The 21,144-nt window shown below is 42.7% G+C and overlaps 1 protein-coding gene and 2 pseudogenes across 6 annotated transcripts in view; 2 read left to right on the top strand and 1 right to left on the bottom strand.

Moving 5' to 3' along the window:
- The window catches only part of pisd (phosphatidylserine decarboxylase), a 107,030-nt gene that overhangs the window by 69,767 nt on the left and 16,119 nt on the right, over positions 1-21,144 (top strand). For 3 of the 6 annotated variants that reach the window (XM_048611348.1, XM_048611347.1, XM_048611349.1), the window contains exons 2-3: positions 14,572-14,969; positions 20,024-20,189. The exons of 2 other annotated variants lie outside the window; for them this stretch is intronic. In XM_048611348.1, coding sequence (XP_048467305.1) covers positions 14,791-14,969; positions 20,024-20,189 — 345 coding nt within the window. In that variant the 5' untranslated portion in view covers positions 14,572-14,790. The remainder of the gene's footprint in view (positions 1-14,571; positions 14,970-20,023; positions 20,190-21,144) is intronic. One more of the 6 variants, XM_048611352.1, reaches the window with a different exon arrangement.
- LOC125486031 lies at positions 14,256-14,357 on the bottom strand (annotated as a pseudogene).
- On the top strand, positions 14,335-14,453 carry LOC125486032 (annotated as a pseudogene).

Raw genomic sequence — 21,144 nt, 5'->3', positions numbered from 1 at the left:
AGAGGGATACAAGTTAGCCAGGAAGGAGCTGAAGAAAGGGCTTAGGAGAGCTATAAGGGGGCATGAGAAAACCTTGGCAGATAGGATCAGGGAAAACTTCAAGGCTTTTTACACGTAAATGAGGAATAAGAGAATGACCAGAGAGAGGGTAGGGCCAATTAAGGATTGTAAAGGGAATTTGTGCACGGAGCCTAAAGAGATAGGAGAGGTCGTCAATGAATACTTTTCTTCGGTATTCACAACTAAGAGGGACCTAGTTGTAGAGGAGGACAGTGTGAAACAGGCTGGTAGGCTAGAGGAGGTGGATGTTAGTAAGGAAGATGTACTAGGAATTTTGAGGAACTTGAAGATAGATAAGTCCCCTGGGCCTGATGGGATTTATCCAAGAATTCTATGGGAAGCAAGGGAAGAGATCGCAAGGCCTTTGGCAATAGTCTTTTCGTCCTCACTGTCCATGGGTATAGTGCCGGAAGATTGGAGAGAGGCAAACGTCATTTCCTTGTTCAAAAAAGGGAATAGGGATAACTCCGGAAATTACAGGCCAGTTAGTCTTGTGTCAGTGGTGGGCAAATTATTGGAAAGGGCTCTGAGAGATAGGATTTATGATCACTTGGATAGGCACAGTTTGATTCGTGATAGTCAGCATGAATTTGAGAGGGGTAGGTCATGCCTCACAAACCTTATTGAATTCTTTGAAGAGGTGACCAAACATGTGGATGAAAGTCGAGCAGTGGATGTGGCATACATGGATTTAAGTAAGGCGTTTGATAAGGTTCCCCATGGTAGACTCATGCAGAAAGTAAGGAGGTATGGGATAGGGGGAAATGTGGCAGATTGTATTCAGAATTGGCTGACCCTTAGAAGACAAAGGGTGGTAGTGGACAGAAAATATTCAACATGATGCTCAGTTACGAGTGGTGTACCACAAGGATCTGTTCTGGGTCCTCTTCTATTTGTGATTTTTGTAAATGATTTGGATGTAGGAGTTGAAGGGTGGATTAGTAAGTTTGCGGACGATACGAAGGTGGGTCAAGTTGTGGATAGTGCAGAGGGCTGTTCTACGTTACAAAGGGACATTGATAGGATGCAGAGCTGGGCTGAGAAGTGGCAGATGGAGTTTAATCCTGAAAAGTGTGAGGTGATTCATTTTGGAAGGACAAATTTGAAAGCAGAATACAGGGTTAACGGAAAGATTCTTGACAGTGTGGAGGAGCAGAGGGATCTTGGGGTTCATGTCCACAGTTCCCTGAAAGCTGCCACCCAGGTGGATAGAGTTGTTAAGAAGGCGTATGGTGTGTTAGCTATCATTAACTGTGCTGTACTGTTCTATGTTCATGTTAACTCTGTTTTTCTATCTCCACCATTTCTGCAAGAACTCCTAACTATTTTCAGGGTTTCTGTTTTTAAGGAGATGGCCTGATTTTGTTTGAGAGAGGAATGTTGGCCACAAGAATTGCTTGTTGTTCTTAGATATTGCCACATTATCTTCTATGCCCACCTGAACAAGCATATGGAGGTTTTGTTTAATCTCTCGTCAAAAGTCAGCATTTCTGATGGTGTAGCACTGTTTCAACACTGTATAGCACTGAAGTGTTACCCTAGATTTTAAACTCAAATCCCTCACCTGAGGCTTGATTCCATAAATTTTACTTTGGGCAAGTGCATTAGCAACCAAGTTATACTCACTTTTAAATGTCAGCAGGTGTTGTGAAATAAATGTTTAATTGCAAGAGTTAACATTTTTGTTATGAGGAGTGAGGATTTCATGAATCAGTTATAGGTTAGGAAAGGCTGATGTTTACTAATAAATACTGATGAACGATTTTAATCTAATCTGGAGGTTCTGATGATCACCTTCATCTTGTCCCTTTGCCTGAAAATGTACGCTGTATCATTCTGGATTGCTGCATTGAATTTGCTCCCCGAGAACCAGTGGCATGTTCATTAAGAAAAGGCTGTAGCACACAAGACACTTCCCATCTTTGAAAACCCATGTGCTTTCTATTGCATGACATCTGCCAAATGACTCCTGGAATGGTCGAGCAATGTTTGTAGCAATGAGCAGTATGAATGGACATTAGATGTGTAGATTGGCAGATTTTATTAAACCCCTTCAATCTTCACACCAAATCTCCACTACCCTTTAGAATGGTTACAGCACAGAAGGAGGCCATTTGGCCTCCTGTGTTTGCACTGGCTCTTAAAAAGGGTCACATCCCCCAGTAGTCCTGTATATTCCTCCTTTTCAGATAATAATCTAGTTCCCTTGTGAATACCTCTTTTGAACCTACCTCTACCACATTGCATTGCATTCAAGATTCTAGCCACTCGCTGCATTAAAAAAGTACATGAAACTTATACCATTGTTGGAACCATCCTACAGACAATTTCCATGTCCTCCCCTGTTTTCATGTGCAGTCAGGAAGCCATGTGGACTGTAAAGGAGATCTATTGTATCCATTAGAGCTATGTAACCATACCTAATATTGCAGTCGTGGCATCCTTCCAAACTTGGGCTGTATCGAACGATTTCAGTGAGCTGTGTACTGTGATGGTAAAGTACTGGTGAGTCATTGGCAGTGGAGAAAAAGGAAGAGAATGACTTGCATTTATATAGTATTATTCACGACCAAACCATTTTACAAACAATGAGGTACTTTTGAAGTGTAGTCACTGTTATAATGTCAGAAGCGTAACAGCTATTATGTACACATTCGGCTCCCACAAACAGCATCCTGATTATGACCAGAAATCTCCTCTTGTGAAGTTGATTGAGGTCTAATTGTTGGCACCGAGATCTTTTCCATCTGCCCAAGCTGGCAGGTGAGGCCGTGGTTTAATGCTTCATCTGAAAGATGGCACCTCTGACAGTGGGGCACTCCTAAAATGCTGTACTGAAGTGTCAGCTTTGATTTTTATGGTTAAGACTTGGGAGTGGGACTTGAAGCCAGAACTTTGTGATCAAATGGCAGAAAGAATGGGATGTGAATAAATTTAAGTAGTATGTTGGTTTAACTCAAAATTTTATTTACCACTGTTAGTCTGGTGTCACTACCTGCTGATAACTCTGCTTTTAATTTGTTTGGCCCTATTAAAGAACATTTCACTTCTTTCTGGTGTTTGTTGTTAAATCTGCGCAAGTGAAGTTGAATGTGATGGAACTTTCCTTTTTTCAAGTCATAGTCATAGAGCTGTACAGTACGAAAACAGACCCTTTGGTCCGACTCATCCATGTCGACTAGGTATCCTATTTTAATCGGTCCCATTTGCTAGTATTTGGCCCAAATCCCTCTAAACCCTTGCTATTCACATACCCAACTAGATGCCTTTTAAATGTTGTAATTGTACCAGCCTCCTCCATTTCCACTTCCACTGGCAGCTCATACACGCACCACCCTCTGGGTCCCTTTTAAATCTTTCCCCTCTCACCTTAAACCTATGCCCTCTAGTTTTGGACTCCCCCACTCTGGGGAAAAGACCTTGTCTATTTACCCTATCTCTGATGAGGATACCCCTCATGATTTTATAAACCTCAATAAGGCCACCCGTCAGCCTCCGACACTCCAGGGAAAATAGCCCCAGCCTCTCCCTATAGCTCAAACCCTCCTGTCAATATCCTTGTAAATCTTTTCTGAATCCTTTCAAGATTAAGAACAGCTTTCCTATAGCAAGGAGACCAGAATTGAACGCAGTATTCCAAAAGTGGCCTAACCAATGACCTGTACAGCCACCACAATAACATCCCAACTCCCAAGTCTTTTGTCCCTTGGTGTGAATTGGCGTGGTGACAGTCACTGCCCCTCTCCTCTGGTCTATACTTCCTGCTACCTCAGGAAAGCAGTCAACATAATCAAAGACCCCTCTGGTTATACTCTCTTCCACCCTCTTCCATTGGGCAAAAAATATAAAAGTTTAAATAAACGTGTGAACAGATTCAAGAACAGCTTCTTCCCCGCTGTTATCAGAGTTTTGAACTGACCTCTCAAATGTTAATGTTGATCTCTCTCTCCGTACCTCCTCTGCGGCTGTAATACTGTATTCTTCACTCTGTTCTGCTGCCCTGATGCACTTTGTCTCTATTCAATCTGCCTACAGAGCACGCAAACACTTTTCACTGTATCTCAGTATGTGTGACAACAATAAATTAAGTCAAATTTAGCTCGGATTGTGACAAGGCTGCATTTGTATTGAGGCCAACTCAAACTCTCCCACTCAACATGCACACAGCACATTTGCAGCATCATCAACTGAGAACTTTAAATGACTTAAAACACAAAAGCAGCTTTGTTTCTACTTTGCACATGCTGTTTGTACTATTGACACGGTACTTTTCTCATTTGAGAACATGGGACTAAGAGTCAGCCATTCAAGCCCTCGAGCCTGTTCTGCCATTCATTTAGATTAAGGGTGATCTGTTTCTTATCCTCATCTTGCCGCCTTGGGTTCTGTAACTCATTAATACCCTTGACAAGCAAAAGTCCATCAAATAAAAAAAACAGAAAAAGTGTTGGAGAAACTCAGCAGGTCTGGCAGCATCTGTGGAGAGAGAAGGACTTAACATTTTGAGTCTAATCCACAACTCTTCTTCAGAACTGACAGAAAAAGTCTTTCAACCTCAGTTTTGATGTTTCTATTGCTTCCAGCTTCAAGACGTTCCGGGACAAGAAATGTTCCAGGTTTCTGCTTCCTTTTGCATGAATTGGTTCCTGACATCTCTCTTGTAAAAGTTAACTTTAATTTCAGGGTTGTTCTGGACCCCCCTCAACCTCAACCGGATAAATTCATTTTGAGCCTGGGATTCTGCTGTTAGATTCCAGACAGTGAATATTGTTTCTGAAAGGAACCTGAAAGAAGTGTGCAGCTGCTTTTCTTTTTGTGACCCTGGTCTTTGCCCAGTATCGACGATCTTCAGATGCTGCTGGTTTTGGCTTGGGTGGTCTCCACTCATTGTCCTCATCTGATGGTTGATGAATTGAGGCAGAAAGGCTTGGGTACAAAAGCAATGTTCAAAATAAATATCACCTTAATTATTGATGTTATTAGACGCAAAGTCACAGAGAGAGCCCTGCATCGTATCTGCGTCCAGTGTATAGAAAAGGCATGAGCTCATTCAGGCCCATGTAGCAAGCTCCCATTGTCCTGACAGAGAAATCGATTAACTCAGCAAATGTCAGTCAGCATCAGCTTTGAGTTGAGTTGCTGGCAGTTCCAGCTTAATTACGCATACACCAGGGATTTTTTATTTTTTGACTGGCATGACAGTTTTATTATGTGTGTATCTTGCAAATTTTCTGCAACCCAGAGAGCTCCAGCTTCTCAAAAGATTCTATTTATTTTAGCTTGCTAGTTCTTAGATTTGAGGATTATTTGCAGCCACATTGAAATGAGGAAAGTCATAGCTTTGTAGCCCAAGATAACATGTTGAACTTGACTATTAGCTCCTTTATCTGACCAGGTTGGTGAATCTAGGGTGTGGTTCTCTTGCCTCCGTTCTTGAAGGGCAATTTCCTTATATTAGCATGGAAGAGTTCTTTCAACTACAGAAGTCATCACATCTCAACCTGGCTCTGCCCAGAGAAATCCTTGCTATTTTTCTTCATCCCCATCTCCCTGAATCTCTACCCAGGAACAACGATAGCAAATGTTTGTATCCCCATCAGCTCCCAGTTGAAATTAATTAGCTCATTGCAGAATGCTCATCTAGTCTGTACTATTGCATCTCCCTTCCCAACAAGGCCACTGTCCACTCTAGGTAAAGTGTGTTAAAGACTACTAAATTCTGAAGGGCATCACACTCTTGCTTGACCTTTCCTCACTATACTCGTGGAGACCCAGTCTGATTTTCCCATCGATAGTTTGGCATCGCTAGGGTAACTGTAGTCCTCACTGCTACCTGCTAATTCTGTACCGCCAGAAAATTTAACCCCACTGCAGTTCCTGAATAGACGGGGAGTCTGTCGAATGATGCAGACTTTCTAATGAAACTAAGGAGACCCACTCTTGTGGTTAGTACTGTTCCCAGGAAGAATCATTGAGACATGAATGAGCTGGTGTTATATTTGGCCACATAAAACATTTGGAGCACGCTCTGAAAATTTGTTCCAAATGTGTCAAGTCAGAAGCTGGGAGATAATTTCAGGAATGCATAAACTGCAATTTTTGTCACAATATCGGGAGGAAATGAAAATTAACTTCTCCAGGCAGTAAGAGAATGACTCCAGGCCATGTTAACACACCCTTGTAATGATGACTGGACTTCAGGAACTTGGGCAGTGCCTTGTATTACACACTGAACTCCAACTGTAAATGACATTTTCTCCTCCCTTGATCATCTAACTCAACAGTGCTGCTGCACGAATACAGCTTACACAAAGTGGCCCAAGGTAGTCAGCTGCTTGCTTGCGTCTCAGTTAGTTTGCTTCTCTGTTGTGCCAAGCTGGAGTCTGAACACCAGCTTCAGGAACTGCATAGTCAATGTTCAGAAATCTGATATGCTTCATGTCTTGCTGCCTGCCGAGAGTGAGTGGCAGTGCTGGACATGTTGGAACCAAGTATGCAAAAGGCTAAAATGTCATAACTTTGAATTCAGGCTTCAGATTTACTGGCAATGGGATCAAACAGGAAACTGCTTGTCCTTTTGCCACAATCCTGTTATTTTATGTCTAATTCTAAGATGTTTCGCCAAACCCTGTGTCACTTATCCTTGTTTCATAATCCCCACTAGGCATTACATTTTATGACAAAAAAGCAAAAATTGCATTCTTAATGGTGTCTTTCATTTCATGTATTAATGTTTTTAAAATATTTTAAATGGCTGCAGGCATAATTTCTTCATTATACTGTTTCACTTTAAGGGCTGAATTTAAGTGGTTTTCAGGATAAAGAAGACCTAAAACTTAGCTGCACATCAAACAGATCACTACATTTACAGACAGTCTGGTGATTTCTGAGAGAATAGCTGAGGAGCCCAGAGATTGTGATGAAGGTACAGAGCTTGTGGCAGGAGATTAAGTTGATGACTTAGGATCACCTCGCAATAAAAGCATGAATTAAAGTTTTATTGGCAGAATGTGAGAAGAGCAGTAGAGGTGGACAACGTATAAGTGAAGGTGCAAGAAAGTTTAGCCCGTTGCTGTCCCGTCTTGTCCTGGTGTATTCCTTATTCTGGCTGTAGTGATACAATACAATTATACAGTACAATTCAATACAGCACAGGAACAGGCCCTTCGGCCCACTAAGCCTGCACCGATTCGCCAATGATGCAGTCAGGTCTTTGCATAAACAAAAAGTTTACTGCACAAATGAGCTAAGGTTGGCTAATGTTTGTTGCTTAGCTACTTTGGTGTAACTTCTGATGCTTTGCTGAATAAGAGTGAAGAGAATCCTGAAGGTTATCTTAGCACCAATAAATGATAGCGCTACTTCCTGCTAGCTTGTCTGGAAGATGACTGCTTTGACTGACGTCTCAATCTCTATATTAAACTGGCTGTTCTATCACTGTACCTGCAATGTTTCTTGTACTTAACCAACAATTCAAAGCCTTCCCTTCTGATGGGACTGACTGTCCCCATTTCCTCACAGGCTGCTGATCTTTCCATCTCCCCAGAGAGACTGACCCTCTCTATCTCCCTGCCACTCCTGAGGGACCAACTTTCTCCAGCTCTCTGTCTCCTGAGGCTGTGTCCTCATTCATGTCCTCAATTTTGGCTCAGTCAGTAACCCCCTCATCTCTTGAGTCAGAACATTAGAGTTTCCATTGCCATTCCAGGAAACTGAGCACAAAATTTGGTAGCAAGCTTCAGTGCCTTTCTGAGGGTGTTCAGCACTCTGTAGGGCCATCTTTTGGATGAGTTGCTAAACCTTTCTAACCTTTTGAGACTGTATTAAACCCCATGCCATTATTTTGGAGAAAAGTTGTGGTGTTCTCACTATCCCAGATAAAATGTATGCTTAACAACATTATGGAAGACAGATTATGTGGTCACTATCTCATTGCTATGTGTTAGAGCTTGCTGTGTGCAAATTGATGTCTACATTACATAAGCATAAGTGCATTGTTGCCTGGAAAGCATGTGGGGAACAGTGAGGCCATTTGTTGAACTCCCAACTGTCCCTCTGCCTGAGACACAAAGATATAACACAAAAATACACTTACCGGCAGCTCAGACACAGTACCTGCTTCCTGCAGTAGCGAAGCCATGGAGGAAATCATTATGTAAATGTTCGTGCCATTCCAGAATTTCAGACAGCTCTGTTTAAGGCAGCAGATTTTTCAGTTTGAATGTTTCCATCTCTGCTAGATTTTCAACCAAACATACTGAACATCAGCCACTTCCTGGAAGGTGCCAGTGCGACCTTAGTACAGGATTAGCTTGTTACAATCCCTTTTCATTTAAAATGAAATAACATTAAGCTCTCAGCAGCAGCTTTCATTTCTTGTATGAGATTTCCCAACTGAGAATAAACTTTGAAAGCTGACAGTTTAGTTAGGTAGCCCCTATCCCTGTGATTGTTTACTGAACACAGTCCCCAACCTGCCTCCGATCTCTCAGATTTCCTGCATGTTATAGCTGGTCATGTCAAATACTCAAAGAATAGATACAACATTGGTTAGACACAGAACTGTTTCCTCTACACTCATCTATCAAACAATCCCAGAGCATGTACAGTACAGAGGCAAAATACTGTTAAGCTGAAATTAAACAAAAAATGCTGTGAGCAGGTCAAGCAGCATCTGTGGCAAAGTAGCAGAGCTAATCTTTCAGGTCTGTGACCTCTCATCAAAATGTTTCAACTGATGTTGCCTGACCTATTGAGTATTTCCAGTATTTTCTTCTTGTTTCAGTTTCACTTACACTGCAAGACAGGTCCACAGTAATATTCTGTTTACAATGCCACATCATTCTCAGGATGATAAAATAGGCAGACTGGGTACAGAGTAAAACACACCCAGGGCAAGTGTATCATGTGTTAGATACAGCGTGAAGCTCATGAGTTCTGAGGAATGTTCCTGAAATGTTTAAAATCCTATACGATTTGGGTACCTGGCTTTATCAAGTTGTTTTTCTTTCGGTTGTAATCTGAAATGGACTGGCAGAAAGCCGGGCGAGACCACTGGCCTGAGTCAATTCCTGCTGCTCAAATTCATGAAGATTTCCATTCTGCGGCAGCTGTTAGGAGATGAGTGAGTTCCACCTTGTAAATTGTGTATCATGTAGCAGATTACTTGGTGAAAAGTTAATTTCAGTATTAATGATGTGCCACTAAAATTTTATCGATCACTTAAATAAAGAAACGTTACAAGAACAACCACTTGATGAACTTGCCCTGGGTGTGTTTTAGTCTGTACCCAGTCTGTCTACTTTATCATCCTGGGAATGATATGGCATTGTGGACAGAATATTACTGTGGACCTCTGCTGTGCTGTAAATGAAATTTAAACAAAGATGATGATACTGGAAATGCTCAGCAGGTCAGACAACATCAGTTCAAAAGTTTTGATGAAAGGTCACAGATCTGAAAGGTTAGCTGCTGACAGCATTTTTCTTTATTTAATTTCGGCTTAATAATAGATCGAAAGGTACTAATTGCTGTATTTTAACAAATGTTACAGACTGGGTGGATGGAGAAGATGGACTGTAAAAATTAGGGTAGAGAGTTGTTGGCAGAAGTGTACCAACTTAGTTTTAGAATAAGAATAGGGAAGAATATGGATGCAGTGTACACTTGGAAAAATAAGTATTTAAATGAGGTAGCAAAAACAAAAGGGCATTGGTAATCAGTACAAAGATCATTAGAACCAGAGATGCAAGTTCATAAAGCCATTACATCCTTACAAATCAGTAGGCCATTCAGTAAGATGGCTGATCTGATTGTAACCTCAAATCCACATTTCTGCCTTTAATGATAACCTTTTATCCCATGCTTAGCAAGAATCTATCTACCTTTGCCTTAGAAATATTCGAGTCTGCTTCCACCACTGTTCAGGAAGAGAGTTTCAAAGACTCTCAACCCTCTAAGTGAGAAATTGCTGCCTCATGTCTGCTTTAAATAGGCAACCCATGATTTTTAAACAGTGATTCCAAGTTCTAGATTCTCCCATGAGAGGAAATATACCCTCCATATCTGCCTGGTCGAGACTCCTTCAAGATTTTATACATTTTAGTCAAGCTACCAATTTCTCTTCTAAACTCCAGTGAATACAAGTCTAACCATCCAACCTAAGACGACCTTCCCATTCAAGATTTTATTTTAATAAAGCTCTCTGAACTGCCTCCAATGCATTTTACACTTTTCCTTTAAACAAAAAGGGGGACTGATATGATGCACAGTACTCCAGATGTGGTCTCCCAGTGCCTGAAGCATAATTTCTCTATTTTTAGGATCAGTTATTTTCATGATCTTGCTGTAGCTGCATTCTAACCTTTTGCGACTGATGCCCAAGGACATCCAGATCCCTCTGCACCTCAAGCTCTACAATCTTGCATCAGTTAGATAAGGTGCTTCTTTTTTATTCTTTCTGCCAAAATGAGCAATTTCACACTTTCCCACATTATACTTGGTTTGCAACATCTTTGCCCACTCACTCAATTTACCTGGGTTATTTTGTAATCTCCTTGAGTCCTCTTCACATTATTGTCTCTTACCTGTCTTTGTGTTGTCAACAAATTTTGCAATCAATCCTTAGTGCAATCATTTAAGAAGGCATTGATGTTAACATATAGAGGAATAGAATTGAAAAACACAAATATTAGTTATATAAAATATTGGATAGATTCAATTGTGCACTGTGAATCCTAGAGAAGATACAAAATTAGTTTTACTAGAATGAGACCAAAACTGAGTTTTTTTTCTTTTTTTTAGTGGGATGTGGGCATTTCTGGCAAGACCAGCATTTGTTGCCCATCCCTAATCAAACTTCCTCAGCCTTTTTAATGGGCGGATAAGAGCGATCTCCACTGCCTCACACAGATTCCACTGCTGATTATCATTTTCCATCTGAGGTTTGAAAGTGCTTTTCTGAAGGCTAAAGAATACTGCGTTTTGTGTCGTTTGAGGTTATCGATCAATGGGAGCATTGTCTTAAGTGAGTGAAGCTGAGCAGCTAGTACAAAGAGGCAGAAGTGTCTATTCATGAGGTCTTAGTAGGGAGAAAATATAAATTACTGTTGACTAAATAATTGTAGAGTCCAATATGAAAGAGGTAGTGGTGGAGACTACATTATTCCACCTGCTCTATACAAGCTGAGATGAATTCTCAAGTGCACTCCCACTCCCATGAACTAAGATTCACTCCCAAAGACCCCTTTTTTAGCTCAAAACATCATCTCAGTTCAGAATAAAAACAAGCCCATTCCTTGTAGAAAACGTGTTCTACACAAACACCAGATCAGAAATTAGGTGCCAGCAAGTTATTTGTTTAAACTAATACATGCAAATAAACAATAGTTTGATTATCGGCTGCACATAATTCTGAAAATGGGCAGTCAGAAGTCTTTTGACCTTAGGACTAACCGCATTTTGATATCTACCCTCTTGAACCTGTGATCTAAAGTAGTATTTGGTCATGAGTTCTTAATTTGAACAGTGTACGTTACTTGCACTTTGTGAGTCATTAATGAACACTTTTGTCCATACTGACAAGATATCGTAGATAAATCAAGTCCCACTTGCCAGCATTTGGCGCATATCCCTCTAAACCCTTCCTATCCAGATGCCTTTTAAATGCAGGTGGAATAATGTTGTCTCCCCCACTACCTCTTTCAGAATCTACTTAAATAAGCTGGAGGCCATTCTTGGGATTTATATAGCAGAATGAATTACTCAACACTAATTCTTATAAAATTCAGCAATGAACAACAGCCTGGAGTTACTGTCCTGTTGTTTGAAAAACATTAGATGTAGAAACATTAAGAAAGTGTAAAAAAAAAAAAATATTTACATGGATGATACCAGAACTGAGACGATATAACTATCAGGAAAATTTGAAGATTCCAGAAAAAGGAAGGACAAGGGAAAATCTGTTTTGAGCTCTTTCAAATTATTCTAGAGGTTTATAAAATCATGAGGGGCATACATAAGGTGACTTGCAAAAGTCTTCTCCCTAGCGTGACAGAGTTCAAAACTAGGGGGCATATTTTTAAGGTGAAAGGAGAAAAATTTAAAAGGGACCTGAGGGGCAACTTTTTCACAGAGAATTCATATGTGGAATGAACTGCCAGAGGAAGTGGTAGATGCAGGTACAGTTACAACATTTAAAAGATATTTGGACAAGTACGTGAATAGTAAAGGTTTAGAGGGATATGGGCCAAATGCAGGCAAGTGGGACTGGTTTAGTTTTGGGAAACTTGGTCGGCATGGACAAGTTTGATCTAAGGGTCTGTTTCCTGTCTCTGTGCTGTGTAACTCTATCACTCTGTAATAATTATGAACGGATTGGGGGTAGTATTAAAGAAAATGTTTCCACTTGTGGAATCGATATAAATACAATAAATTTAACAAGGAATTTGAGAACCTTATTTATCTAATTCAACTACAGCATTTAAAAGGCATCTGGATAGGAAGGGTTTAGAGGGATATGGGCCAAATGCTGGCAAGTGGGACTTGATTTATCTACAATATCTTGTCAGCATGGACAAGTTGGGCCAAAGGGTCTGTTTCCATGTTGTACATCTTTATGAGTCTAACTGAAATATTGTAGAACATAGAACAGTACAGCACAATACAGGCTCTTCGGTCCACGATGTTGTGCCGACCTATTATCCTACTAAGATCAATCTACCCTGCATACCCTACGTTTTACTATCCTCCATGTGCCTATCCAAGAGTCGCTTAAAAGTCTCTAAAGTATCTGATTCCACTACCACTGCCGGCAGCGCATTCCACACACCCACCACTCTCTGTGAGAAGAACCTACCTCTGACATTTCCCGTACACCTTCCTCCAATCACCTTAAAATTATGTCCCCTTGTAATAGTCATTTCCACCCTGGGAAAAAGTCTCTGACTATCCGCTGTATTTATGCCTCTTGTCATCTTGTAAACCTCTATCAAGTCCCCTCTCATCCTCCTTCGGTCCAATGAAAAAAGCCCTAGCTCCCTCAACCTTTCCTCCGAAGACCTGCCCTCCAGTCCAGGCAGCATCCTGGTAAATCTCTGCACGCTCTCTAAAGCTTCCACATCTTTCCTGTAATGAGGTGACCAGAACTGAACACAATATTCCAAGTGTGGTCTATCCAGAGTTTTATAGAGCTTCAGCATAACCTCACGGCTCTTAAACTCAATTCCCCAGTCAATGAAAGCCAAATTATGCCAATTTTAGTTATATTTTAAGCATGTGAGTGCCTCTCAGAGGGTGCAGGAGAGATTTATCAGAATGGTTCCGGGGTGATGGATTTTAGCTGTATGCTTAGGCTGGAGAAACTGGATTGTTCTCCATGGAGCAAAGGAGATTTTAAAGATTGTACAAGTTATGACAGGTCTTAGATAGGAAGAAAAAGAAATGCCTATCCTGTTAGCTGAAGGAACAAGGACTAAGTAACAATTTTTTTGGGCAAGAAATGAAGGGGGGAGTTGAGGAAAAACTTTATGCAACGAGTGGTCGTGACTTGGAAATCATTGCCGCTAAGAGTGGTGGAAACTGAGACAATGAATGATTTTGGAATGAAATTACATGGATATTTGAGAGAACTAACCTTTCAGAGCCAAGGGAATAAATCAGCAGAAATGAGACTGACGAGATTGCTCTGCAGAAAGCTGTCATGAACTTGATTGACTGAATGGCCTCTTTCTGTGACATCATTGCTCTGGCAAGCATACGTAACTTACTCCACATAGGATAGCTGGTGAACAGAACACTTAGGAATATATCACCAAGGAGCAGGAGCATGCCATTCAGCTCCTTGACTCTATTCCTGCATCTGATCTAAGTAATGATCATCAGATTGTGTCCTTAATCCCACTTTCCTTTCGTTGTATCCTTAACTCTCCACTCCACTGTCTATCAACAATCTATCTATCGAGCCTTGAATAAACTTGCTGACCCTGTTTTCTAGTAGAGAGAATTCCACAAGCTTTACACCACACGGAAAAATATCTAATCTCCATCTTAAAAGGAAGACCCCTTACTTTTAAACTGGGGCCCCTTGCTCTAGACCTGCCCTTTAATTTTTAACCTGTGTCTCCTACAGCTTGCAGTCAGGGAAATTTGATTTGACAACAGTTTCAAAACCATTCAAACAGAATCGCCTTCGGTATGGAAAAACAAGGTTAGATGCCACGAAGTAGACGGCAATGCCTTAACTATTTGTGTGTTGTAAGGCCTCTAGGTCCCCTTCCATCCTAATCAAGGAGAGCGCTCCCCCTAATAAGGATGGAAGGGGACCTAGTGGCCTTACAACACACACATGGTTAGGGCAATGCCGTCTACTTAGTGACATCTAACCACGTTGCAGTCAGGGAAAGGGGTGTTCGGGTGAAATCTAAGGGGCCTGTTGGGCTGAATGTGCTGCCCAGCCTACTGAGGTTGCCGTGGTGATGAGTGTTAGTGACTGGCCGCTCTCTCTGTGTTTAGGTGCCGCGTCCGCCTCGACATCCGGGCCGTGGGTGCTGGTGACAGTCGGAAGTGGAGGCGGGCTGCACTTCCGGTGCCGGCTCGCGCGCGGCTGACGTCACCGCCGGTCCACCCCCCCTTTGCCCCCGCCCTCCCGGGAAATCCAGGCTCTTATCCCTGGGTCATGTGTCAATCAAACCAGCAGCAACAGCAGCAGCCGGCGGCGCTGAAGGGAGGGAAATGGTGAGATGTCGTAAATCTTTGCATAATACTGCCACTACATGTTACAACCTGCACAGAGTTAAAATTCATGTCCGGAGATCCCGTTGCACCGATGCAAGCCAGGCAGAGCTCCGAGAAGCCGACGGCTCGGTGGTGTCTAATGGTGCTGCTGGCTCTAGCAGGCGAGCACGCTTCAGGTACTGTGGAGGATATCTCTTTATATCTCTCTCTATGTAATAGGACCTGCAGAACCTAAAGCCCCGACCTGACCCAGTAATCACCGTCACTTGCTACTGTGTAACAGCTTGCAACCTCTAGATTCGAGAGGGTGGGAAAGGGTACCTGCTAGAATTAGCTGGAGGCGAGAAGGTGTCTTGGAGTTAGCTGGAGGATGGGAGGTGCAAGAGGATACCTGCTTTTGGAGGTAGGGGGGAGATGGCGAGAGGGTATCTGCTGGAGTTTGCCTGGGGCAAAAGGATACCTACTGGAATTATGGGGGGGGTGGCAGGGTTCTGCTGGAGTTAGCTTGGGGCGAGAGAGTGCCTTTTGAAGGGAGCAGGAGGAAGAGGGTGAAATGTTAGATGAGTTTGATGGCATTGGGGGTTACCTGGGGATGCAGATAAGGGAGCCCACGAGTTGTGTGGAACAGAATGGCAGCGTGAACTATAAGGAGGGTATTGAATGCAGGACTGTATGAGACGGTCAGAGGAAGAGACACAGATGGGAAGAATGCTGTGCCAGCAGAAGATATCTTAAGAGCGAGGGGGATGGAAGAGAGTTATAGCAGGAGTTGAGCAGAGCAGCAAAGACAAGGCTGTGAGTCATAGCTTTCCAAGCAATCAGTTTGATGCTGAAGGGGATGGAGGAGAGCACGGGATTGGTGTTCCTATGCAGTGATGCTGCTAGCTGATGATTGGCCGGGTATTCTCTGCAGTAGAGAGGGGAGGGAGGGAAATGGCCTGAGTTTTGGGAAGTACCGGCAAAAGCAAGTGTGCAGCGTGCCAAATAGAGATGGTGCGTTACTGGTGAGTGATGTTTCATTTTGACAGTTTTCAATGAAATGACAGGGTTGGCAGCAGGAATACTGGTTACAGATGGTCAGCAGAAGGTGCTTTTAATGCTCGGATTTCATGAATGATTTGTAACGATAAATTGAGAAATTAGGATGAGTTGGGAATAGTGACCAGTGGCAAGGGAAAGGCCCATTCTTCCATCACAGGGGACGTGACATTATTTGGGTTAAAATGGAGGGAGACTTTGATCAGTCTAACACCTGGGCAGATCACTTTGATATTTAGTTTGGAGAGAGACCCTTGTTTATACTCCCAGGTAAGGTGCAGTACCCTCCTGCAGTAGTGCTGAGCCCCTAGTGCAGCTTCTGCAGCCTCTCTCCACCCCTCTCTTCTGCAGGTTGTTTACGTCTCAACACAGAACGTCCAGAAAATATTCAGCCCTTCTCACTCAAAGTGCTCATGCCGATGGCTTTCACACCTTCTACCCCACCATAAAACTACATTACTCAAAGTCCTTCCCCCTTCCCAAGCTTTCAGCAGTTTAACCCTTCAACCACTCGGCCTACGTGGGACTTTTGTCGAAAGACGTCTTAACCACGTTCACAGTAACAGAGCAAGACCCCTTGTGCTGCGACTTGCTGTTTAAAGGTTTATTGGATCATTCAGGACATTGTTTCTTTACAGGTTGTAAAATGTTTGACTGGGAGTTGCAGGATATTCATTGTCTTAAGTACATTGTGATTGTGCCCAGTGTATTTGGGACACAGTAAATGTGATTATTGTCTGTTGATCTGCCTTGACAATGTCATTCTTGTCTGCAATACGGCTTGATGTTAAACTGGCACTAAAGACAGTAGATTTTTAAATTCTGTTAAAATTTAAAAGCAAATAATTGGGACAAATTTAACATTTAAACGGGTCAAAAAATTGTCTTTGCCTTTCTATCTCTCCCTTGCCCCAGGCCCCCGTACCCTGCACCCTGGCCCAGCTCTTCCTGGTGTTTGATATCTGAACTTTCTTCATCTTGCTTCCAGATTGAGATGTAGTGACTCAGTGAAACTTCGTGTGGATTTTTCTTCCCCTGCTGTCCCTCACTGGAAACCTTTGCTCATCAGTGCAGTGCAGTTCAGTTCTGAAGGCACACCTTTTATTGGTGTCACATTCTGCAATTGTTGCAGACGGCATCCCTTCACGTAATAGCTGTCAGTGGGAGATTCGGAGGTATGCTGTTTGGCCTTTACCTGTACCATCAGTTCACCAAGTGATATAGCTGGAGCTGAGAGCAAACTGGCATAGTTTGGCTCACCTACCTCCTCTGCTTCTGACAAAACATTGCCAGACATTATTGCTGGCAGATCATTGACAGGATGAGGAGGGCAGTACTGTACTGTGCTTTAATCCTCTTTGTGATTACCAGTGCGCTGCACTACTTGTCTGCTGCCTTGGTGCCGATTCGTTCCACATTTTCTTCCAAATTAATTAACCAGTTCTCATTCCTCTACGGGCACAGTGTGTTATTTGTTATAGCTCAAAGGAGACATACTTGACTTAACAAGTTCTGTTTCATCACCGAGTACTGTGAAGCCTTTGTTGTTCATCCAGTATTCACATTCCACAGCGATCCACGAGCTTGGCTTCTCGTGCCTGGGGTGGCCTTAGGGGCATTAAGCCTCTTTCTTTCCTGTATCCTCTGCCTTTTATGATTAGCCTCAACCACCCCCCCATGCATGCGAGAGGAAAGCTGCACCAGGGTTCCTGCTTCCAAAAAATACCGGTGGGAAGGTCTGTGCAAATGTGTGTTAGGTAAGGGCAAAGCTTGAAGTACAGACAGAAAGTGTAGGCCTGGTGGCATCTGTGTTTTGACTTCAATATGACTTTTCACAACTGTGCTCATTTAGTAACATTGGACTAGGGGTCAGCTATTCAAGTCCTCAAGCCTGTTCTGCCATCCACAAGGGTTATGGTTGAATGTATCTTGTCCTTTTCTTTCCCACCTTGGTTCTGCAACATTTTAATGCCCCTGACAGACAAAAACCCAACCAGTAAAAACAGCTGGAGAAACTCGGCAGGCCTCGTTCAGCGTCATCTGTGACTCAAAATGTTCCTGTCTCCAGACCTACTGAATTCAGAAGACAAACATCCAAAATGCCTTACTTTTATCTTCACTATTTTGGGTTCCCTGACGCTGCCTCCCACAGTTGAACACACTGCTGACCTTCTGTCTAAGCTCACTTTGTTAGGCCTCCAGCTTGCCTGTATGGTGCTACAGCTCAGTGAGGCTCAATCGCTTAAAATGGGGCAAAGTCTCCATGTGGCGTAGGTCCCATCACTCTTCACTGTTCTGCTAATGAGAGTTTTCCTCAATTTCAAGCTTTCTGCTCCAAAGTGAGCCTGAAGCAGCCACCTCGATCACCAGTTGATGGTCCCAAAAGAGAAACGGTATGAAGAGGCAGTAATTCTACCAGCACTCTCCTTCCATCCCTTGGACAGTTTCAAACTCCAGGAGGTTTCTTTCATCTCTTCAAATTAACCAACTTCCTTAACTTATTCAAATTAAGTCCCTAGAATCCCCCCATTCGGCCCAACCTGTCCACACTAACTCTCCGAAGAGCATCCCACCCAGACACATTGCCCCACCCTAACCCTGTCATCCTACACTTCCCATGGCTGACCCACCTACACCCTTAGACACTAGAGGTAATTTAGCATGGCCAGTCCACCCTACCCTGCACGTCCTTGGACTGTGGGAGGAAATCGGAGCATCCAGAGGTATCCTACGCAGACACTGAGAATGTGCAAACTCCACACAGACAGTCACCCCAGGCTGAATTTGAATCTGGCGCTGTGAGGCAGCAGTGCTAACCACTGAGCCACCGTGCCATCCTTGGGCACTTTTGATTTGAGCAGACTTTTGTTAACAGTTGTTTGTAAAAGTTGGCTGGATCCGGTTATAAAAGCAGCCCTTTGTTTGGATGTTGCAGGTCAGGGAAAGGCCATTCAGCCCTTCATACTGTTCTGTCTAGTCTCTGATCCTCATGTCCTATTCCCCTGCCCCTTATCATGTTTGCAAATACTTTGTCCTCCTTTTTTAATCGTCATTTAAGAATCTTTTTCTAACCTTTCAATTTTTTTGCCAACCTTGTATTTATTTCACTTAACAAACAGAGGAAATAATTTTTTTTCCCCGATTTGCTGTCAGTCACTTCATAGAGGTCTTCTTTCGGTCTCGATCCTTCTGAACAGTTTCCCAGTTTTCCTGGTGTCTCCCTTAAGAACTAAAGCTTCTCTTTACTTGGGCCCATTCTAATGCAGTTTTTACTGATCTGTCTGTCTGTCTGCAAGGCCTTGTTATCGTTCCTCAGTAATGTGTGTCCAAAGCTGGACACAGTGTAACAGTGATCTTACCCTTGTAGAGCACTACAGGTCTCTTGTCCTGCAGAGTGTAATACGAGTGTGTTGTTAGGCAGTGATATTGACCACTGGGGGTGCGTCATTTCCACCTGAGACTCCAAAGTCAGTTTGCCCACAAAAACCAGCTGTTTGAAGTTTTCCACTTCTCCCCAAAGTCCTGGCAATCTCTTTAAATTGACTCTTTTTCTTGGTCTCATCACCCGAGTCCAGCATTTTAGCAGCATGAAGTGGTGTGATGGGACAAAACCCTTGGAATCCCACCCTGGACCTTATGTCCTGCCTTTGAGACTTCATTATATTGATAGGGATGGTGCAAGTGAATGCAGTGCCAGGGTCAAATTACGTCAAGCGATGACTGTTCTAGTGACAGCACTACAGAAATGAAATGGACTTTAAACCTAAAAACTAAGAACCCTTTTCATGGTGTCAGTGCTGCAGTCTGACCGTAATGCTGATGTACATGTTTGTCCACCTCCAGGGTTTTGAAGAGAGGGACTGAATAAATGGAGGTCTCTCAAATCTCACTGTTTTTAAATACAAACAAAATTCAGTTGTCACTCTTAATCCTGGCACTATCTCCTTGCAATTTTTAAAAATTGCACATGTGGGTCCCTTTTGGAAGCCTCATGGGGATAAGAGGATATAAAAGGAAATTTGGTAAATAACCAAGTGATGGATATGTGTGTGTCTCTAACCGTTCAGGCCAGCTAACATCAAGCTCTGAGCAGAGTGGTTTTGTTTCTGAAGTGATTTCTTTTTTTTAGGGGTGTCATGTTATGATGGGGCTGTTTTGTTGCCTGACCAGCTGTATATGTACAATTCCACAGGTTACATTTTCCCCAGCTGGCTTTGCGACGCAGGCTAGGCCAGCTGAGCTGTATGTCCAAGCCTGCACTCAAGCTCCGCACCTGGCCTCTGTCTTTTCTCTATTTCTTCCTGCCATTTAGTGTCCTTAAGCCTCTTACTAAAGTAGGATGGCGACCAACAAGCAGGGTAAGTGTGTGGGATTTCTGGGTTTGCATTTGTGGTAAGGGAGTGTGTGAATTCCAGCATTCAGAGTTTTAGTGTTTAACTTGCAGTGTATTCTCCTATTTAAGATGGACTGGGATTTAAAAATAAACATTGACTGCTTTGCTTATGTTATGTAGCACATTGTTAGTAATTACATAGCAGCACTTTAAAATGTGATTGAAGTGTGAGTGTATATGTTTGTGTGTGTGTGTGTTTACAGTATTCTGTATCTCCCCATCACCAAACTCCAGCTTTATTCAGTCCCTCGACACTTCACCATTGGTAGCTGTATCATTAGCTGACTTTGGTACTGCCTCAAACCGCTCCATTTTTTTTTCCTCCTTTAAGTCATCCCTTATCACCGACTTCTGTCCTAACCTCCCTGTGTGTGACTGAGTGCCAGTGATTGTCTGGATATGCTTCTGTGAAGCGCAGGGAGCTTGTTACCTGTTAAAAATGCTATACAAATGTAATTTGTTGTTTATAGTTAGTATCATTCATTTACACTAACTTGGTCAGTCAGTATTGATGTACGGATCTGTTACCATATTGGGAATTTGCAGCTGAGTGGAACTTAAACCTGGATTGATTTTCAGCAAGTGCATTGTTCAAATGACTATTAAAGTGTGACAGTTCAAGCAGCAACCTGAAATGACAGCTCCATTCCCAGCAAGTTGGCCAGTTCCTGGACAGTAATCCCTGATTGATGTGGAGGCTGTGTGTGAGAGCCATCGTCTCCGTACTAATTCCGTCTGAGTGGTCCCCTTAGATATTCAGGCTCAAAGAGTGAGACAGGGCTTCCATCTACTAGTAGGCGATAGCATTGCTAATCTCTCGAGGGGAAATGTTTTGCTCATTAAGATCCATTATTCAGTTTGTTTCTGCTCGTAAATCGATGGTCACATATGCGTTAAATGCCAAAACAAAGGAAGCGAAA

The sequence above is a fragment of the Rhincodon typus genome, chromosome 24 (genome assembly GCF_021869965.1).
Source record: "Rhincodon typus isolate 14 chromosome 24, sRhiTyp1.1, whole genome shotgun sequence".
NCBI lineage: Eukaryota > Metazoa > Chordata > Chondrichthyes > Orectolobiformes > Rhincodontidae > Rhincodon > Rhincodon typus.
Note: the sequence above shows the minus strand (reverse complement) of the source record. Positions and strands in the feature narration are given on the sequence as shown.